A 14,857-nucleotide genomic window follows, 5' to 3' on the forward strand; every position below is an offset into this window, starting at 1 on the left:
TTTAAAAGACAGACACGTGTCTTTGGATATGAGAGGTCACGAGTTCAAAATTCAGATAATGCAATTGTGCAAATTCTTTGTTATAATAAGTAAGGGTTTGAAAAAAATGTTGAGTGACTCGAATTTCAACCCTAATGTTTAGTTACAAAATAAGAATAACTAGAATAGTCAAATCAAGAATAATTATTATTTGTCTTATTAGAATAGCCAAATCTCAAACCTTAAGAATAATCTATTCTATAAGATAAAAAATTTGGATTCACTATTCTAACTATTCTAACACAACCAAACACCAAATAGGCTATTCCGAATAGTCTAACTCCAAAAATAGTTCATTTTCAATCCAACCAAACATACTTCAACAAAAATTATCCCTTTTTTAGAGAAAAAAGCACAAAATGCTTATTATTTAAAAAAATTAAATATCTCATTATAAAATTTTGACTCATCCTATTAAAAATACAAGTATTTTTTGACTTTGGCCCTGCTCAGCAATAACGTCCCAATTAGTATAATGATATTGTTCCCAAAACAAGGGAGGGTAAGATTCATAAAAAACTGTCTATTTACTGGCCAAATACGCACAATTAATAATGAAACTAATTTTGTAAACAAATTATTCGTCTCTCGCATTGAGCTTTTAAACTTTTCATCATACAAAAATAACAACTACGACCGATGATGATGATAATATGCTCAATTTAAAAAAAAAAAATGACAGAACTGCTTAAACAAACTAACACGATACATTGATAAAAACATACAAAATACATCAACAGTACTCAAAATAACATCAAATACAAATCAAGTAAATAAAATCCAGGCTCGTCATCTACTCATCGATCTTTAACACTTCACCTCCTTCAAGCCATAAGCCAAGTATAAGAAAGTCGGGTCGATGGCACCATCCTTGTAATACGCAAACACCACTGCCCCGTCATCCTGCATGCTCTCGCCGACAAAAAACTGCAGGTCTTTGAGCATAGAGATAAGCACCTTAGTGGCCCCCTCGATGTGTTTCTTAAACACCTCTTGTTTCTCTGCATCGAGCTTCAGCATCAAATTCTTGATGTACCGTTTCATATATGTGAGGAATTGTTTCTTGTCAAATGGCGGTTGCTCCTGGAGACGAAAGGTGTCGACAATGTCAACAACCCTTATTGCCTGATCATTGACTCCCTCGTCCTCGTCTCCGCCTTCTTCTGACGGGTTGGCCCCGATGTCCACGTCAAGTGCGCCTTGCATGACCCACTTCCCCTTGACTTCCCATAACATGCCATTTTCAATCTCCTCGCAAGGAAAGGAGTCGGACAGAAGCTCGTCGTTGCTGAGGAGATCTGTGTAAACTATCATCTTTCTTCTTTGAAGTTGATGTCTACTTATTTGATGAAGATTATGAGAAGAGAGAAGAGAACAAAGACAGGGATGAGCTTCTGATGGAATAGGTAAGGGCTTATAAAGCTGCACAAAGTGCTAAAATTAGGAATGTCAATACGTTATTTAAGAAAAAACAATGCAAAAATTAGATAATATTTTCTAGAACTAAATTTACTTTGCCCAAAATGTTCCGATTTCCTAAAATAAATACCCACAAATACAAGCCATCCAAGAAAAACAATGCAAATATGCAATGCTAAAATTAAGAATGTTAACATGGTATTAACAATGCAAGATGTTCCATTTTTCAGAGCTAAATTTAAATTTCCCAAAATTCGCTTTCCTAAATCAAATACCCACAAATATAAGATTTCGTATCTTCTGCATTAATGGGACGTGCGTTAATAGATCGATAGAGATCCGCACTAATATTAAAGGACCTTGTGTGTTATAGATTGAGATATGCACTAATATTAAAGGATCTTGTGTGTTATAGACGTGGACCAGATTGGTTCTGATCCTGATCAGATGGCTGAGATGCAATAAACTCAAAAGATTCTTTTTTTGAGTTAATGTAGAAATGCGGACTCCAAATATAAGCCATCCGAGAAAGAACAAACAGTACAACTTTTTTGGAGATTGTTAAAAAATAAAAAAGTGCAAAATTATTTGAGGAAGATGTAAAGCAACTAAATATAACTAGCCATTACAACCAACAAACATGGCAGGTAATAAATTTTAATCTACTGCATTCAAAAACTATATATAAGAGAACCAAACAAATTAAAAAGGAACCGGAAGAGAGAAATAATTTTACAACATACCAAAAAAAACTTTACACTATTTCGCCTGCTAAATTCTAACCAAGAAGTAAATTAATTAGACCGGGGAAATAACATCATTATCCAGCTGCTCCCCTTTATCTTCACCTTGGATACTTATTGTTCTTCCTATAGATTTCTGGCTTATCATTCTCGATATTCCACTCCTCAATCGTCGAATGTGAGATGAACCGTTGGAAGAGATGATGATACCAATTTTCTTCTCAAGCTCTTCTGATAGAGATTTAACAAGCCCATCGAAACGACGCTTGGCTGTTGGATACCTTGATATCGACTTTGTGATTCCTTGCAACCTAGTAAACACAAAATAATAGGGAAAATAAACAAAAACAGATGTTGCAAGAGGAGGTGCATGACTAAAATTTTTACCAAGAAAAGAAAAAAGCTGCCACATATTTCCATTGGTGGGAAATCATTTTTAACAGCTAGTTATAATAAAAGTTCTGATCATAATTTTAGATCTGGATAATCCTCAAATTTTATTAAAAAACTAATTTTTCACCAAGAATGAAAATAAAAAAAAAACTGAGCAAAAAAGTGAAAAAAAAAACAGTTTGCTTTAGATTTACGACCTAAATATGAATGTGTTCTGCAAAAAAGAAAAGAAAAAAAGATTTGAATGGCCATTTCTAATAAAAAATTCTCTTGCAACCAGAAAAGAATCCTGAGAAATATATTTGGTTCACTGCAAAGTATAGCAATTATTCAAGAAGAGGTTTCTCATTACCTCCGTGCAAATGCATTAATTTCGGCACGCTTACGCTCATTCAATGGTGGCACTAGAGATGTAAGATTCTTCACTCGCTCAGAATCACCAAGCAGCAAGACCAATTTGCACAGATAGTTCTCCTCTTCTTCTGAAAAGTTCTCAGCTTTCAATTGTTCTTTTATGACCAATAATGGGTCAAAGAACCAGTCATATAACTTATGCTTTGGTCTGTTGTCAGATGTTAACTCAGAACCATCATCTGAAAATTATTTTAGAAAAATAAAAATCAGTTGAAAACCCATTGAATAAATTATACATTACTAATACGCAGAAAAGATAAAAAACTTTAAAAACTTTATGGTAAGATCATGCTAGTAAGATATCACTGATAAACAACATATCTATACTTGGTTCAATACTTTTTATGCATCTCTGCCTGTTTTAGAAAGCATCAATGATCCATGCCAAATTCTCTTAGGGAAATAGCTGAGAATTTGACTGCAATCAACGCTAGTAAACTGATGGATAATTTACATCTTGACTGATTTGAGACAGTCTAACCAGTAAAACAAGCAATATATAACTTACTTAAGATTAAGCCAGAAGAATTGGCTTTTGCTGACCGGAGGAGAACCTTAAGGATCACATAGGCTGGTAAACCGACACTAAGTACCCCTTGCCCGATTTTTCCTGATTTTGCTTCTTCAATATCTTCACGGGTGATGCACTCTTCAGCAACCAAAACTTCGCCACAGCGTCTACACTCTGAGAAAAGGTTATCGAGCAGCTGCAAGAATTTGATTTACGTGAATGCTTTGTTGCGATTTTCTTTCAGACTATAGTAAAAACTAATAGTTATTGGATGGTTTTCCTTTCTCAGCTCTTGGTCATGAAATGGCGACTCAGGCATTATATGCTTCCTCATTCAATAGAAGCTAGTGGCTCAGACATCTTTTTATTTAAAAAATAAATAAATATATAACACTCTAATAAAGTAATTGTGCCTGCACTATGGAATCAAACATAAAGTAGTTACAGAAAAAAGTCTTCTGTTATTGGGAAGAATAAATATTTAATTAAATACCAAATCCAGTACTGAGGTTATTCTTCTCATGAAGGGTTTTTTTTTTTTTCTATTATTTATACAAGAATTTATATTAGCCAAACTTCATATAGTAACTTAAGCAAAATAAACTATCTACTATTTACCCTCAATGATAAGTGAATATGTTATTACCTTAAAGGGGTTCAAATCATGCATGCTGTTCTTAAATGATGTAGAATGGGATAGGTTCTTTGTATCCTGTCTCTGAAAAGAAGCAGGCCGAGAAAAGGAATTGCTAAGTGTTGGTTCTTTCTTCCTATATTGGTACCTTGGAAAGCAAGATCCTTCTGGCATATCAAGCACATCATTTGTGTACTCGTCAAATATTGAAAGTGAAGAGATGACATAATTTAGCCCCAATCGAATTGACGATTCCTGATGTATGAAAAAAAATATATATTATCACGACAGACAAAAGGTAGGATAATTTATTAGGCCACATGAGGTCTACTTGAAAGAGAAATTTGCACATAGCCACAGAGATCCCAATCATAAAGAAATAGCACATATGCTTTTTTTTTTTTTTTTCCTATATTCACATGTGAATCTCAATTTTTGATGAAGAAAGGGGATGCAACACAGGGACTTCCCAGGAGGTCACCCGCAAAACTGAATTTTTAAAAGAAACTAAAAGAATCACCTACTAATAGCCGGGTTTTTAAATTAATTAGATTTCAACTTCAGTGTTGGGATTCAGTATTAGAAAAATGACAAAAATGGACCCCAACAAAGTAAAATATTTTCGACATTGTTTTTCCAGATCATAATGGCCAAATTACACTAATTGAGATCATGCAACATTATATCAGACCAACCCTTTATCAGTTCATAATAAAACTGAGTAAAGACCAATAGAGGAAATACCACAAGGGTTTCCAACTTCCAAATTTACAAAAATTGCCTAACCTGGTAAGTGACAACTGCAGCATATGCACCTAAAGGAATACTTGAAAGCATGGAAGCAATGACGGAACCCACAACAGCCAATGGCCATAAAAGGATCGCTAGACCCGCAAATGGAACACATGCTGTTTCCAAAAAGGGACCCTCCCGGCCTATCAGGTCCTGAACCAACCGTTTCCACCCCTTGAAAAGCATTATTGGGCTCTTACAAAGTGCAATAAGAGAAAACATAAATCCATCAACCACAATTCCCAATACACCGACCACAAAGGCGCCAGGAAGGGAGAGCAATCTACAAGGTAGTGACAAAAGTTGAATTCTTAATCTATAGAAAAAGACGGGGCAGTGCCAGATCTTAAATGAACAGAGAGCAAAATAATGCAAAAATATTTTATTAGTCCCCCAAAGAAGATATGAAGCTACCATTCTGCTGGTGAAAACTATAATTTTATCAACAACCTAAATGCTAAAGAAAAAATGTATCAACATACCTTTACCAATATAATACCCCTAAAAAGTTTTTGAAAATCTCTCTCTTTCTCTTGAGTCCTTAAGTTAGGTTATGTGCTAGTTTAAGTCAATTTGGTTTGGTTCAATTTTTATTGGTTTTTATTCTCGAGCCGGTCCTATTGTTTCCAAATTAGCCAAGTTTTGTGTTGGTTCAAACTTTAAATAACTCGGGTTCGAGTCAGGTCAAGTTCTGGTCTGGGTTGATTAGGCAAGCCTGAAACTATAAATTTCCCAATACAAACCATTTCAACAGAACAAAAACAATGGAGGGAACAAATTTAGTTTCACATAATTGGAACATATATCAAATTTGCCACAAAACCATACAAAAACTTACATAAATTGAGCTTTTCCATAAAATGACACCAGGATAGACAAATTGCACAAGCAAACATTCATACCTTATTTCATATGGCTTCCCACCTGGTGGGCTCTGAAGGCGAAGGTCATCCATAATTGAAAAGTATGAATGAAACAACATATCCTTTAGGTCTCTTACAACTGTGCACGCCCCTTTTATTGTGCTAAATGTTCCATCCTATTTATTTAAAGCAGTAAAACAAAATTTAAACTAATGTAGAAGAGTTTCATTAACCCCTTCTTCATTTACTAAGCTCAACTTTGTAACTATACAAAGATGGGCATAGACTCTCCCTTACATTTAAAGGCCCAGAAGGGTATTTTAAGTATTTTTTTTGTCATAAATTGGGATATCTAAGAGTAATATTTTTGGTTTGTATTTATTTAATAATTTTTCTATCTTTTTGGTAGGAGAACTCTATACAGTACTGTCTCTAGGTTTGGGGTGTGGAGGGTTATTTTGGTATTAGCAAACTAAAATCAAGTATTGCTAAAAGTAGAAGTATTGCGAAACAAAACTTAAATGAGAAAAAATGTACCATAAAGCAATGGAGAAATTGATTCGACTTTCCTTCCCCAACTGCATCAAAAGTAGCCATAACTGGTGCCAACAATCCATACGCTATACCGGCTATAATACTTCCCAATATACCAGCCAATGGCCAAACAACCAATGCAATGCAAACACCAATTGAAAGAGCAAGCTTCAAAACAGGGCCTAACTGCTTGGTTCTACCTTCACAAAAACGATACCATGCATAAAATTGCAGTTATTGATTCTACGTTTTTATTTATATTGACAATCCTGGATGTGAATATATACCTTATTAAGCAGTAAAACGTCCAAACTGCATGTGCTGGCCAAAGGCCAAGTATAAGAGCCGAATTTCCAATTGTCATGATAAGACATGCCCATGGAAACAGTAAAAGGCCTGTCCAACATTTAAAGTTAGCATAAATCAGGCATACTTACAGTTGCACAGAAACAGGTATTGTCAAATATCATCTTTATAAATCACATACATGTCACTCCATATAAGATTACATTATCTATATAATAAACCACTACTAAGTTATTTGTCAGATTGTATAATCAATATGACATTTCAGTAAACAGTCATTAGCTCATCAGTAATTGCCAAGTTATACATTAGTTAGATATTCATATAAATATAATCTCATAACATTTTAACAATTCCATCAGCAATTCTACAACTGCAAGTCATAGTACCATAATTGATACACATCAAAATCACATCTTCAGTTTATGCATTGTTCCATTTCAATCAAATAAGTGGTGTTTCATACATTATAGCAAGTTCCAAACAGCCAGCTATGGTCATGGGCACACCAGGTTAAGAACTTAAGAATGGGGGCAGCAAAGATCTAACTTTATTCATTGTAATGATCTTTCAAAAATAGACAAGTAATATGTTTTTAAGAAATCAAGTAAAGACACATTGGAGCATACTGAATTAAATGCCTAACTTGTTGGTGAGGGAATTATGGAGGTCCTGCTAGTCTAGAGCAGAGGCAAGATATTTTTGTTAAATTTGGTCCAATTCAATGATTATTAGTTATAAGAAATGCAGGTTTGATAATTTAAGCAGACAGCGATTTGATAAAAACTGTCCACCAGCATATATCTTTGATAGAAGCATACCATGGCCCATGTGGACATAATGACATGAAACAGCGAATTTATTCATTCAAAAAGTTGAAATTCATTAGGGGAAAATCCGATTTTGAGGTAGGAATGAAGGAAAAAAGAAAAGAAGCAAAGCAATGAGAAAACACATCAAAACGACAAGTCGCTTATCATGGCATAATGTCACCCACTAAAATCATACTCCATTTTTCTTCCTTCAACAAATACTATTCAGTTCACAGTTACCCCAAAACAAATTAAGTATTTCGGTATAATATCTAACCATATATCATTTGTCCGAATCAAATGCACGAAATAAGAATTGGGAAAAGTGGTAACAAACAAACACACGGTCTTAACATTCAAATTCCATCCCAAAATTAAAGTCGTCTGATTCAAAAGAAATCTCACTAGAGAAAGCACAAACCTTTAATGGCACCCAGAAGAAACAAAGCAAAGAAGAAAGGTAAGAAGCGAAGAAAGCTCCAAAGAGTAGGACAGAACCCCCTTGGAGGCTCCATTTTCAACTCAATTCGGCCTCGATTTCACGCAAAACAAAAACAGGAGAAACCCAATCGGAGACTCGATTCAGCAAAGTCTCTCTTTAATTGACGCCTATTTGACCAGGAGTCAAGACCTCGATGGAGAGAAGATTGCGCCTTTTCTTCTACTAAAGCAAAGCACCAGTATGGCAGATTGGCAGTAACCCACTAAAAATAACTGGAAGAGAGCAAGTGGGTCCCACTATTCTTACTGCGTACAAAAAACTACTCTTTTGGTGGTTGCGCCAAACAAATGATTTTAGTGGGTGGTTAACTGAACCGCTTACAAAACAGAGAGGAGCCAAGAGGGGAGAGAATTAGATTCCGAGAAGATAGAGAGAGATAGAGAAAGATCAGAAATGAAAATGATGGAGAGAACCAGATGCTTGCGTTAGAGTGTACAATGAAGCTTCTGATTTTTTTTTTTTCAGAAGAGATAGTGGGTTATAAGTTGTAACCGACTGACAACAAACGAGGCTTTTCGTCACAATTTCGTTTAGTTTTCGTTGCTTTTTCGGAAATAAATCTGCTGTGATTCTAAAGAGATCGCAGGACCTGTGTTTCCAAATCTAACCTTTAACTTTTTGAAATGCACAAATCTCAATAATACTTATTTTTGCACGAATCTCTAAACAGATAAATGAATGGATATGGAATAACAGGGTCCTGACTCCTGCGATCCATTTAGAATCACAGCAGATTTATTTCCTGCTTTTTCTGAGCAGTTATTATCTATTAATCTGGCCGACAAGTTTCTGATCTTATGTGGCAAAACTGTATGACATTGCAATGACTGAGATCGGGAAGACGGGAACCATAATAGTTGCATATGTCAGTGATATGACACATGGTATTTACAAAGTATGCGTCGTAAAGAACCAAAACCATTGCACCAGATGTCACGACAGTTGATCTAATTGGACTAAAAAGGACCGCCGTCCATTATCAGATCTCAGTTATCAAAAATTCCATACACAAACTTTGAAGTAAAAAGAGGAAATTTGGGAACTGATGGGAAAGATTCAAAAAAGAGTACAATAATTAAATGCTTGGATTCTCTGTAACACTCTAATTAGCATAAGTGGCAATGTGGCAATCACTTCTTTATTTGGTTCAGCTCCTTGTTTATGACATCTGGCACTTAATAAAACCCCCAAATGTTAGGCACGTCGCTTCTAAATTGTTGCTTTGAAGCAAGCGGATGTGGAGTTGGTAGTCAATTGCGCATCAATCCAATGTATAGGAACTAGGAAGCAATTCTTTTACATCATCCAACAATTTTATATTTTTTTTTAACGTTAAATTCAACATTTAATGCTATCATCTGTCCTTTTTAACTTTTTAATAGACGTGTGACATGTGTCTTTACTTCACTAACTATAATGATATTTTCTAAGGAATGTAATTATCTAAGAATATTATTATCCTGCCTGAATTCGACTATGACAGTAGGTGCAGCTCTGGGCGATTCACTTAATTTAATGATTCTAGATCATTCAAAGTAGTGTCTTTTATAGTAAAAAACAATTAAAAATATAAAATTTAGTTTTCAAGTATATTCATATGAATGGAGATCATTTAGAAATTAAAAATTCACATTAACTATTTGATCTTTAAAAAAATAATAATTAATCCGTATTACGGACCATTCTGTACTATACATAGTATTATAGCCTCACTCTCTTTTAGAATACATATTTAGATGTGTATGTCAAATGATTGCTTATTTATTTTATTTAAATCATCTGTTCATATCTATTTAGAGGTGGATTGAAGTAATATGGTGATCAATTGACCTCCATTTTAAATAAAAAAATTGTATTTAGATATAATTTCTATGGAAGTTACGAGACATTAGAAGGTGTGACGATTCGAGAATCGAGACCCTTATTAACTACCATACAGTGTCTTCTCTACTCGGGATAGCATTACATGGCCTGATCTACGATTTGACCCGGTAACACAGGTCTAACTTTATAAATACGAAGCAGTCCAAAGGTAACAACAAAGCATCCATGTGTCTTCTCTAGGGTAGACACATGGACTAAAATACACTGGGTCAACAAAAAGTTTCAAATTCAGGAGTAGGTAAGAGTGTCTACTCCTAGACTTTAACAAATCTGCCCGTGCAACACATTTTATGTAGGAAGTCGTGGGTTTGAAATTCAGATTAATTTTTTATATAAATTAAATAAAAGTTAGAATGCTAGATTTTTTCTATCTCAAAAATAATAATTATAACTCCGAAAAAATAAATAGCAATTTTTTTTTGTTAGTAAAAAAAATGAGGGTTCAATGCCTCCATTTTTTGTGTCTTCATCATGCCTTTATTTTTTAAAATTGTTATAATTCAAAATTTAAAACTTAAAAGTCAAAAATAAAACTGATAGATACTTAGATTATTTTCTTTATGTGCTCATAAAAAAATTATCACATTTCAATTTTATTTTTATGTGAATCAATAAGTTGAAAATTAACGTCTAGAAATTATCCACATTAGTACATTTTTTATAAGCTCTTGATGACGACTAAAATAAAATTGAAATGTCATAATTTTTTTGAGCGCATAGAGAAAATAATATATATAATATCCAACGGTTTTATTTTAACTTTTAAGTTTTAAATTTGAGTTATTAAAGTTTTAAAAAATAAAAACTCAAATTAAAGACATTTGAACCTTTCAAAAAATAGAGACATAATAGAGACACAAAAATTAAAAACATTTGAACCCTCCTCAAAAAATACTACCTAACTACCGTCTACCGCAACTTCACCTATGAAACTATTAATTCCATGCTAACTGCAGGCTTTGCAGCTCATTAATTCACTTAACATTAACAGCACAACAACAAGCCTTTCTACAAATAAACTAAAGTAAAGACAATGTACCAAGTAAATGGATACAACTTGTCGTTGTTTATACGGATTACAGCGTACATGTACAAAACAGTGACACCAAATCCACTTACGTTTTTATCATATTATATTAGCAAGTGGGCCATAAAATCGAAATCAACACGTGAGAACATGGCTCCAATTTGGTTCAAACTGTCTGGAAACACATCCATTGAATGCCTTAATAACGGTATTATTTAATAATTTCCCTCTTTCCAAAAAAATTGAAATATAATGTTCAAAAATATAATATTCCATCGCCGACATTTAAAATTTGTACGAATTGACTTAGAAAAATGAAATTATAAAAATTTGAAAATGTGAACCAAAGTTTATAAAGTCCGGCCTTGTCATCTAAAAGCCAGACATTCAGATTCCAACCATATTAAAATTTGAAATTTAAGCATAGACAATAAGAGAGAAAAACACATGCAGAGGTAAAATAAGTGGAAGCCTGATTTAAATAATATAAGTGTATATAGCAAAATGCAGTGGAGAGAGAGGCATAAAAAACTGTAAACATTTTGAGAGATGCTGACTATAATTTAAAAAATTGCATCCATATCTTATTCATTGTAGAGTTCATCTTTTTATAATATACGTACATAATTGATTTTTCAAAGACATGATGATGAGTCAAAATCGTGACTGCTACTTTTAGTATAAACCTTTTAACTCTAATTTCTATTTGCTAGCAGATTACAAGCGTATAATCTCACCGCTTAGTATAGATTGAAGTGTCAATTCACAGGGATAGTGTAGGTTATAACAATTTCACTAGTTAGGTTGTTTGGTTTATACATGTTTTCTTTAGATTTGATGCTGTGGTGCTAATTGAATATAAGTATTAAGTTAAATTATTAAATAGAGTGCCTCTAGGGTTCAGGTTTACTATCATTATTATTACCAAAATATAAATTCAAACGTCTCTCTAACTACCATTTTCTCTTGCTATATGAGACACTACTAGTGTGCTGCAAAGACCTTCAATCGGAGTATTGTATTTACGTTCCAACTACTACCCTAATACAACACTACAATTGAAGGAGTTTGGAACACTCTAATTGTGTCTCTCTATGACAAGATAATAGGGCATTTATAAGTTATAACCATAATACAACACTCCAATTGAAAGTGTGTGGAGCACTATAGTAGTGACACTATATGAGAAGATAATAGAGCATTTATAACCCTAATACAACACTCCAATTGATGGTGTTTCGTGCACTATAGTAGTGTCTCCAGATGGTAAGATAGTAGGTCATTTACAACCCTATTACAACACTCCAATTGAAGGTGTGTGGAGTACTCTAGTAGCGTCTCTATATGGCAAGATAATAGGGCATTGACAACTCTAATGCAACACTCCAATTGAAAGTGTCTGGAGCACTCTAGTAGTGTCTCTATATGGCAAAATAATAGGGCATTTACAACCCTATTACAACACTCCAATTGAAGGTGTGTGGACACTCCAATTGAAGGTGTGTGGACACTCCAATTGAAGGTGTGTGGAGCACTCTGATATGGGTCAAATAACTTACTATTTTCCTTATCACTTAGCCTCTATTATCGAGTTACAATTGCTTATTTTTTTAGAGAATTAGATTCCTTTTTGTTATTTCACTTGATTTTAGAGAATTGCAGATTTTCAATGATATTGGAGCAAAAACAGGCATAAAACACGCAATTTTGACATCTCAGCCTCAGCCGCACGGATGCCTTCATCTGCATGCTATTCGGAAGTGCTATCGCAGGAGGTTATAACCGCCCATGCGGATCTCAGCCAAACCGCATGCTATTCCGGCATCCGCACGCATAAACTACCAGAACAGCAGTTACAAATCTAACTTTCCAACCAAGGCCTATTTAAGCAAATGGACGCCTGGGAAAGGTCTCTCTCTCTCGAACCACATAAGAAAATACACATCTGAGAGCACTTAGAACTAGGGTTTCACTCTAGTGGAGGCTATGCAAAGAATAAATCAATAAGGAATAGCAAGTTCTCTACTAGAATGGGAGGAAGGAACAAGGCGTAAAGACGGCGTGCATGAGATAAAGGGCAGCATAGGTGTTCTCCCTCCATCTCTCTCTATTGCTCTCTCTATTTATGTACTTTGTTCCTTTTGTTGTTGATTCTGCAATGAGCGGCTAAGGAACCCTATTCTAGGGTGAAGACATGTAATCTTGAATTCTTATGAGTTTAATCTAGTTGTTCATTTATTATTATATTTGCACTATGATCTGAATTCTTATTGAGATTTTTTTGCCTTATGCTCTTGTTTATTGTGTGCTTAAAGTGACCTTGTATGATGGAGTGCGCAATCCACTCATACCTAATTAGGGTTAACCAATATCTGAAGAATATAAGTTATCTTATATACAAGTAGAATAGACTGACCAGTTGACCGCTTGTTTCGAACCACAGTTAAGGGACCTATTAGGAAGTGGTTTAGCAAACGAATGTCACATTCCATCACTAATAGTGGGGTAATCTTAATTGTTGCTATTACCAAAGGCTAGAGGAAGGATCGACCAAGTGAACTTGACCCTTCTATAATATCAATAATTATGATTTATCATTAATCTACATGCAATTGTGCTAAGTACCAGACAAGTACTTACTCAGTTAGGGTGTTGTGAGACTGACCAGAGATCAACACTAGAATAGGATTAGCAGCTCTCAGATCACAGAGATACCAGTGTAGGGCGTGTACGGTTCAGGCCAAACCGTGTGCGATTCTGACTGGAGTTGAAACTAGACTTTGTACGGTTTACCCAAACATGTGTGGATGGTGACAGAGCCGCATGCTATTGAGTAACTTTGCAACTAACAGGTATTAGCAATAGCAAGCGGTTGGTGACAGTCTGTGTGCAATTGTTATGACAACCAGAACCTAGATTAAACGAGTTTGAATGATAGAATGTCTGATTCCGTAGAAACCCATCTTCTAAACACTTAACCTAGTACTACTCCTCTGTTGTAATCTAACATTACAACCAAGTAACCAACAATCAAACAACCAAAACACAATCAACCAACCTAAAGAAACAGATAACCTAGACCTTAGTTTACATCTTAGATCTCTTAATACACCATCCCTACGGATCGACACCCCAATATATACTATACGATAGATTCATGCGCTTGTGAATTGACAGTAGAGTAGACATTAGGGTTATAAATTTTATTAGCACTGATTTTCACCCTATCAAACTCTCGTAGTGTCTCTATATCGCAAGATGATAGGGCATTTACAACCCTAATACAATACTCCAATTGATGGTGTTTGGAGCATTCTAGTAGTATCTCTATATGGCAAGATGATAGGGTATTTACAACCCTAATACAATACTCCAATTGATGGTGTCTGGAGCATTCTAGTAGTGTCTTTAGATGGCAAGATGATAGGGCATTTACAACCCTAATACAACACTCCAATTGAAAGTGTCTAGAGCACTCTAGTAGTGTCTCTAGATGCCATGATAATAGGGCATTTACAAACCTAATACAACACTTCAATTGAAGGTGTTTGGTGCGCTCTAGTTCTGTCTCTAGATAGCAAGATAGTAGGGCATTTACAACCCTATTACAACACTCTAGTTGAAGGTGTGTGGAGTACTCTAGTAGTGTCTCTATATGGCAAGATGATAGGGATTTACAACCCTAATATGATAGGGTAGAAATCAATGCTAATAATATTTATAACTCTAATGTCTAGTCTACTATCGATCCACAAGCGTATGAATCTATCGTATAGTGTAGATTGGGGTGTCGATCCGTAGGGATAGTGTATTAAGGTTAAGTTGTTCACTAATTCTAGGGTTGTTTGGTTGTTTGGTTGTTTGGTTGAGTTATGTTGTGTTTAAGGTGATCAATCAAAGTAGTAGAGGGTTAAAGGTAATAAAGGATTCTAGGGATTATGCTATTTATCATTCCTATTCATCTAATCTAGATTCTGGTTATCA

General features: G+C 34.6%; 1 protein-coding gene and 1 pseudogene across 3 annotated transcripts; both read right to left on the reverse strand.

Annotated features, from left to right (window-relative positions):
• Nucleotides 1–633: 633 nt before the first annotated feature.
• On the reverse strand, nucleotides 634–1,489 carry LOC144566545 (translationally-controlled tumor protein homolog pseudogene; annotated as a pseudogene).
• Nucleotides 1,490–2,045: 556 nt separating this feature from the next.
• On the reverse strand, nucleotides 2,046–8,372 carry LOC144566273 (putative membrane protein At3g27390). Of its 3 annotated transcripts, none has more exons than XM_078316259.1 (9): nucleotides 7,882–8,372; nucleotides 6,630–6,738; nucleotides 6,346–6,542; nucleotides 5,848–5,984; nucleotides 4,940–5,228; nucleotides 4,166–4,408; nucleotides 3,517–3,715; nucleotides 2,947–3,187; nucleotides 2,046–2,512 (listed from the first exon to the last, which is right to left on the reverse strand). In XM_078316259.1, the coding sequence occupies exons 3-9, from the start codon at nucleotides 6,403–6,405 to the stop codon at nucleotides 2,257–2,259; spliced, it is 1,425 nt and encodes a 474-aa protein (XP_078172385.1). In that variant the 5' UTR covers nucleotides 6,406–6,542; nucleotides 6,630–6,738; nucleotides 7,882–8,372; the 3' UTR covers nucleotides 2,046–2,256. The 3 variants fall into 3 exon arrangements, with proteins under 3 accessions (XP_078172385.1, XP_078172383.1, XP_078172384.1); XM_078316257.1 differs by having other exon boundaries at nucleotides 6,346–6,538; nucleotides 7,882–8,366; XM_078316258.1 differs by lacking the exon at nucleotides 4,166–4,408 and having other exon boundaries at nucleotides 2,144–2,512; nucleotides 6,346–6,538; nucleotides 7,882–8,139.
• Between the last annotated feature and the right edge of the window lie 6,485 nt (nucleotides 8,373–14,857).

Source organism: Carex rostrata, chromosome 15, assembly GCF_964058835.1.
Source record: "Carex rostrata chromosome 15, lpCarRost1.2, whole genome shotgun sequence".
NCBI classification, from domain to species: domain Eukaryota; kingdom Viridiplantae; phylum Streptophyta; class Magnoliopsida; order Poales; family Cyperaceae; genus Carex; species Carex rostrata.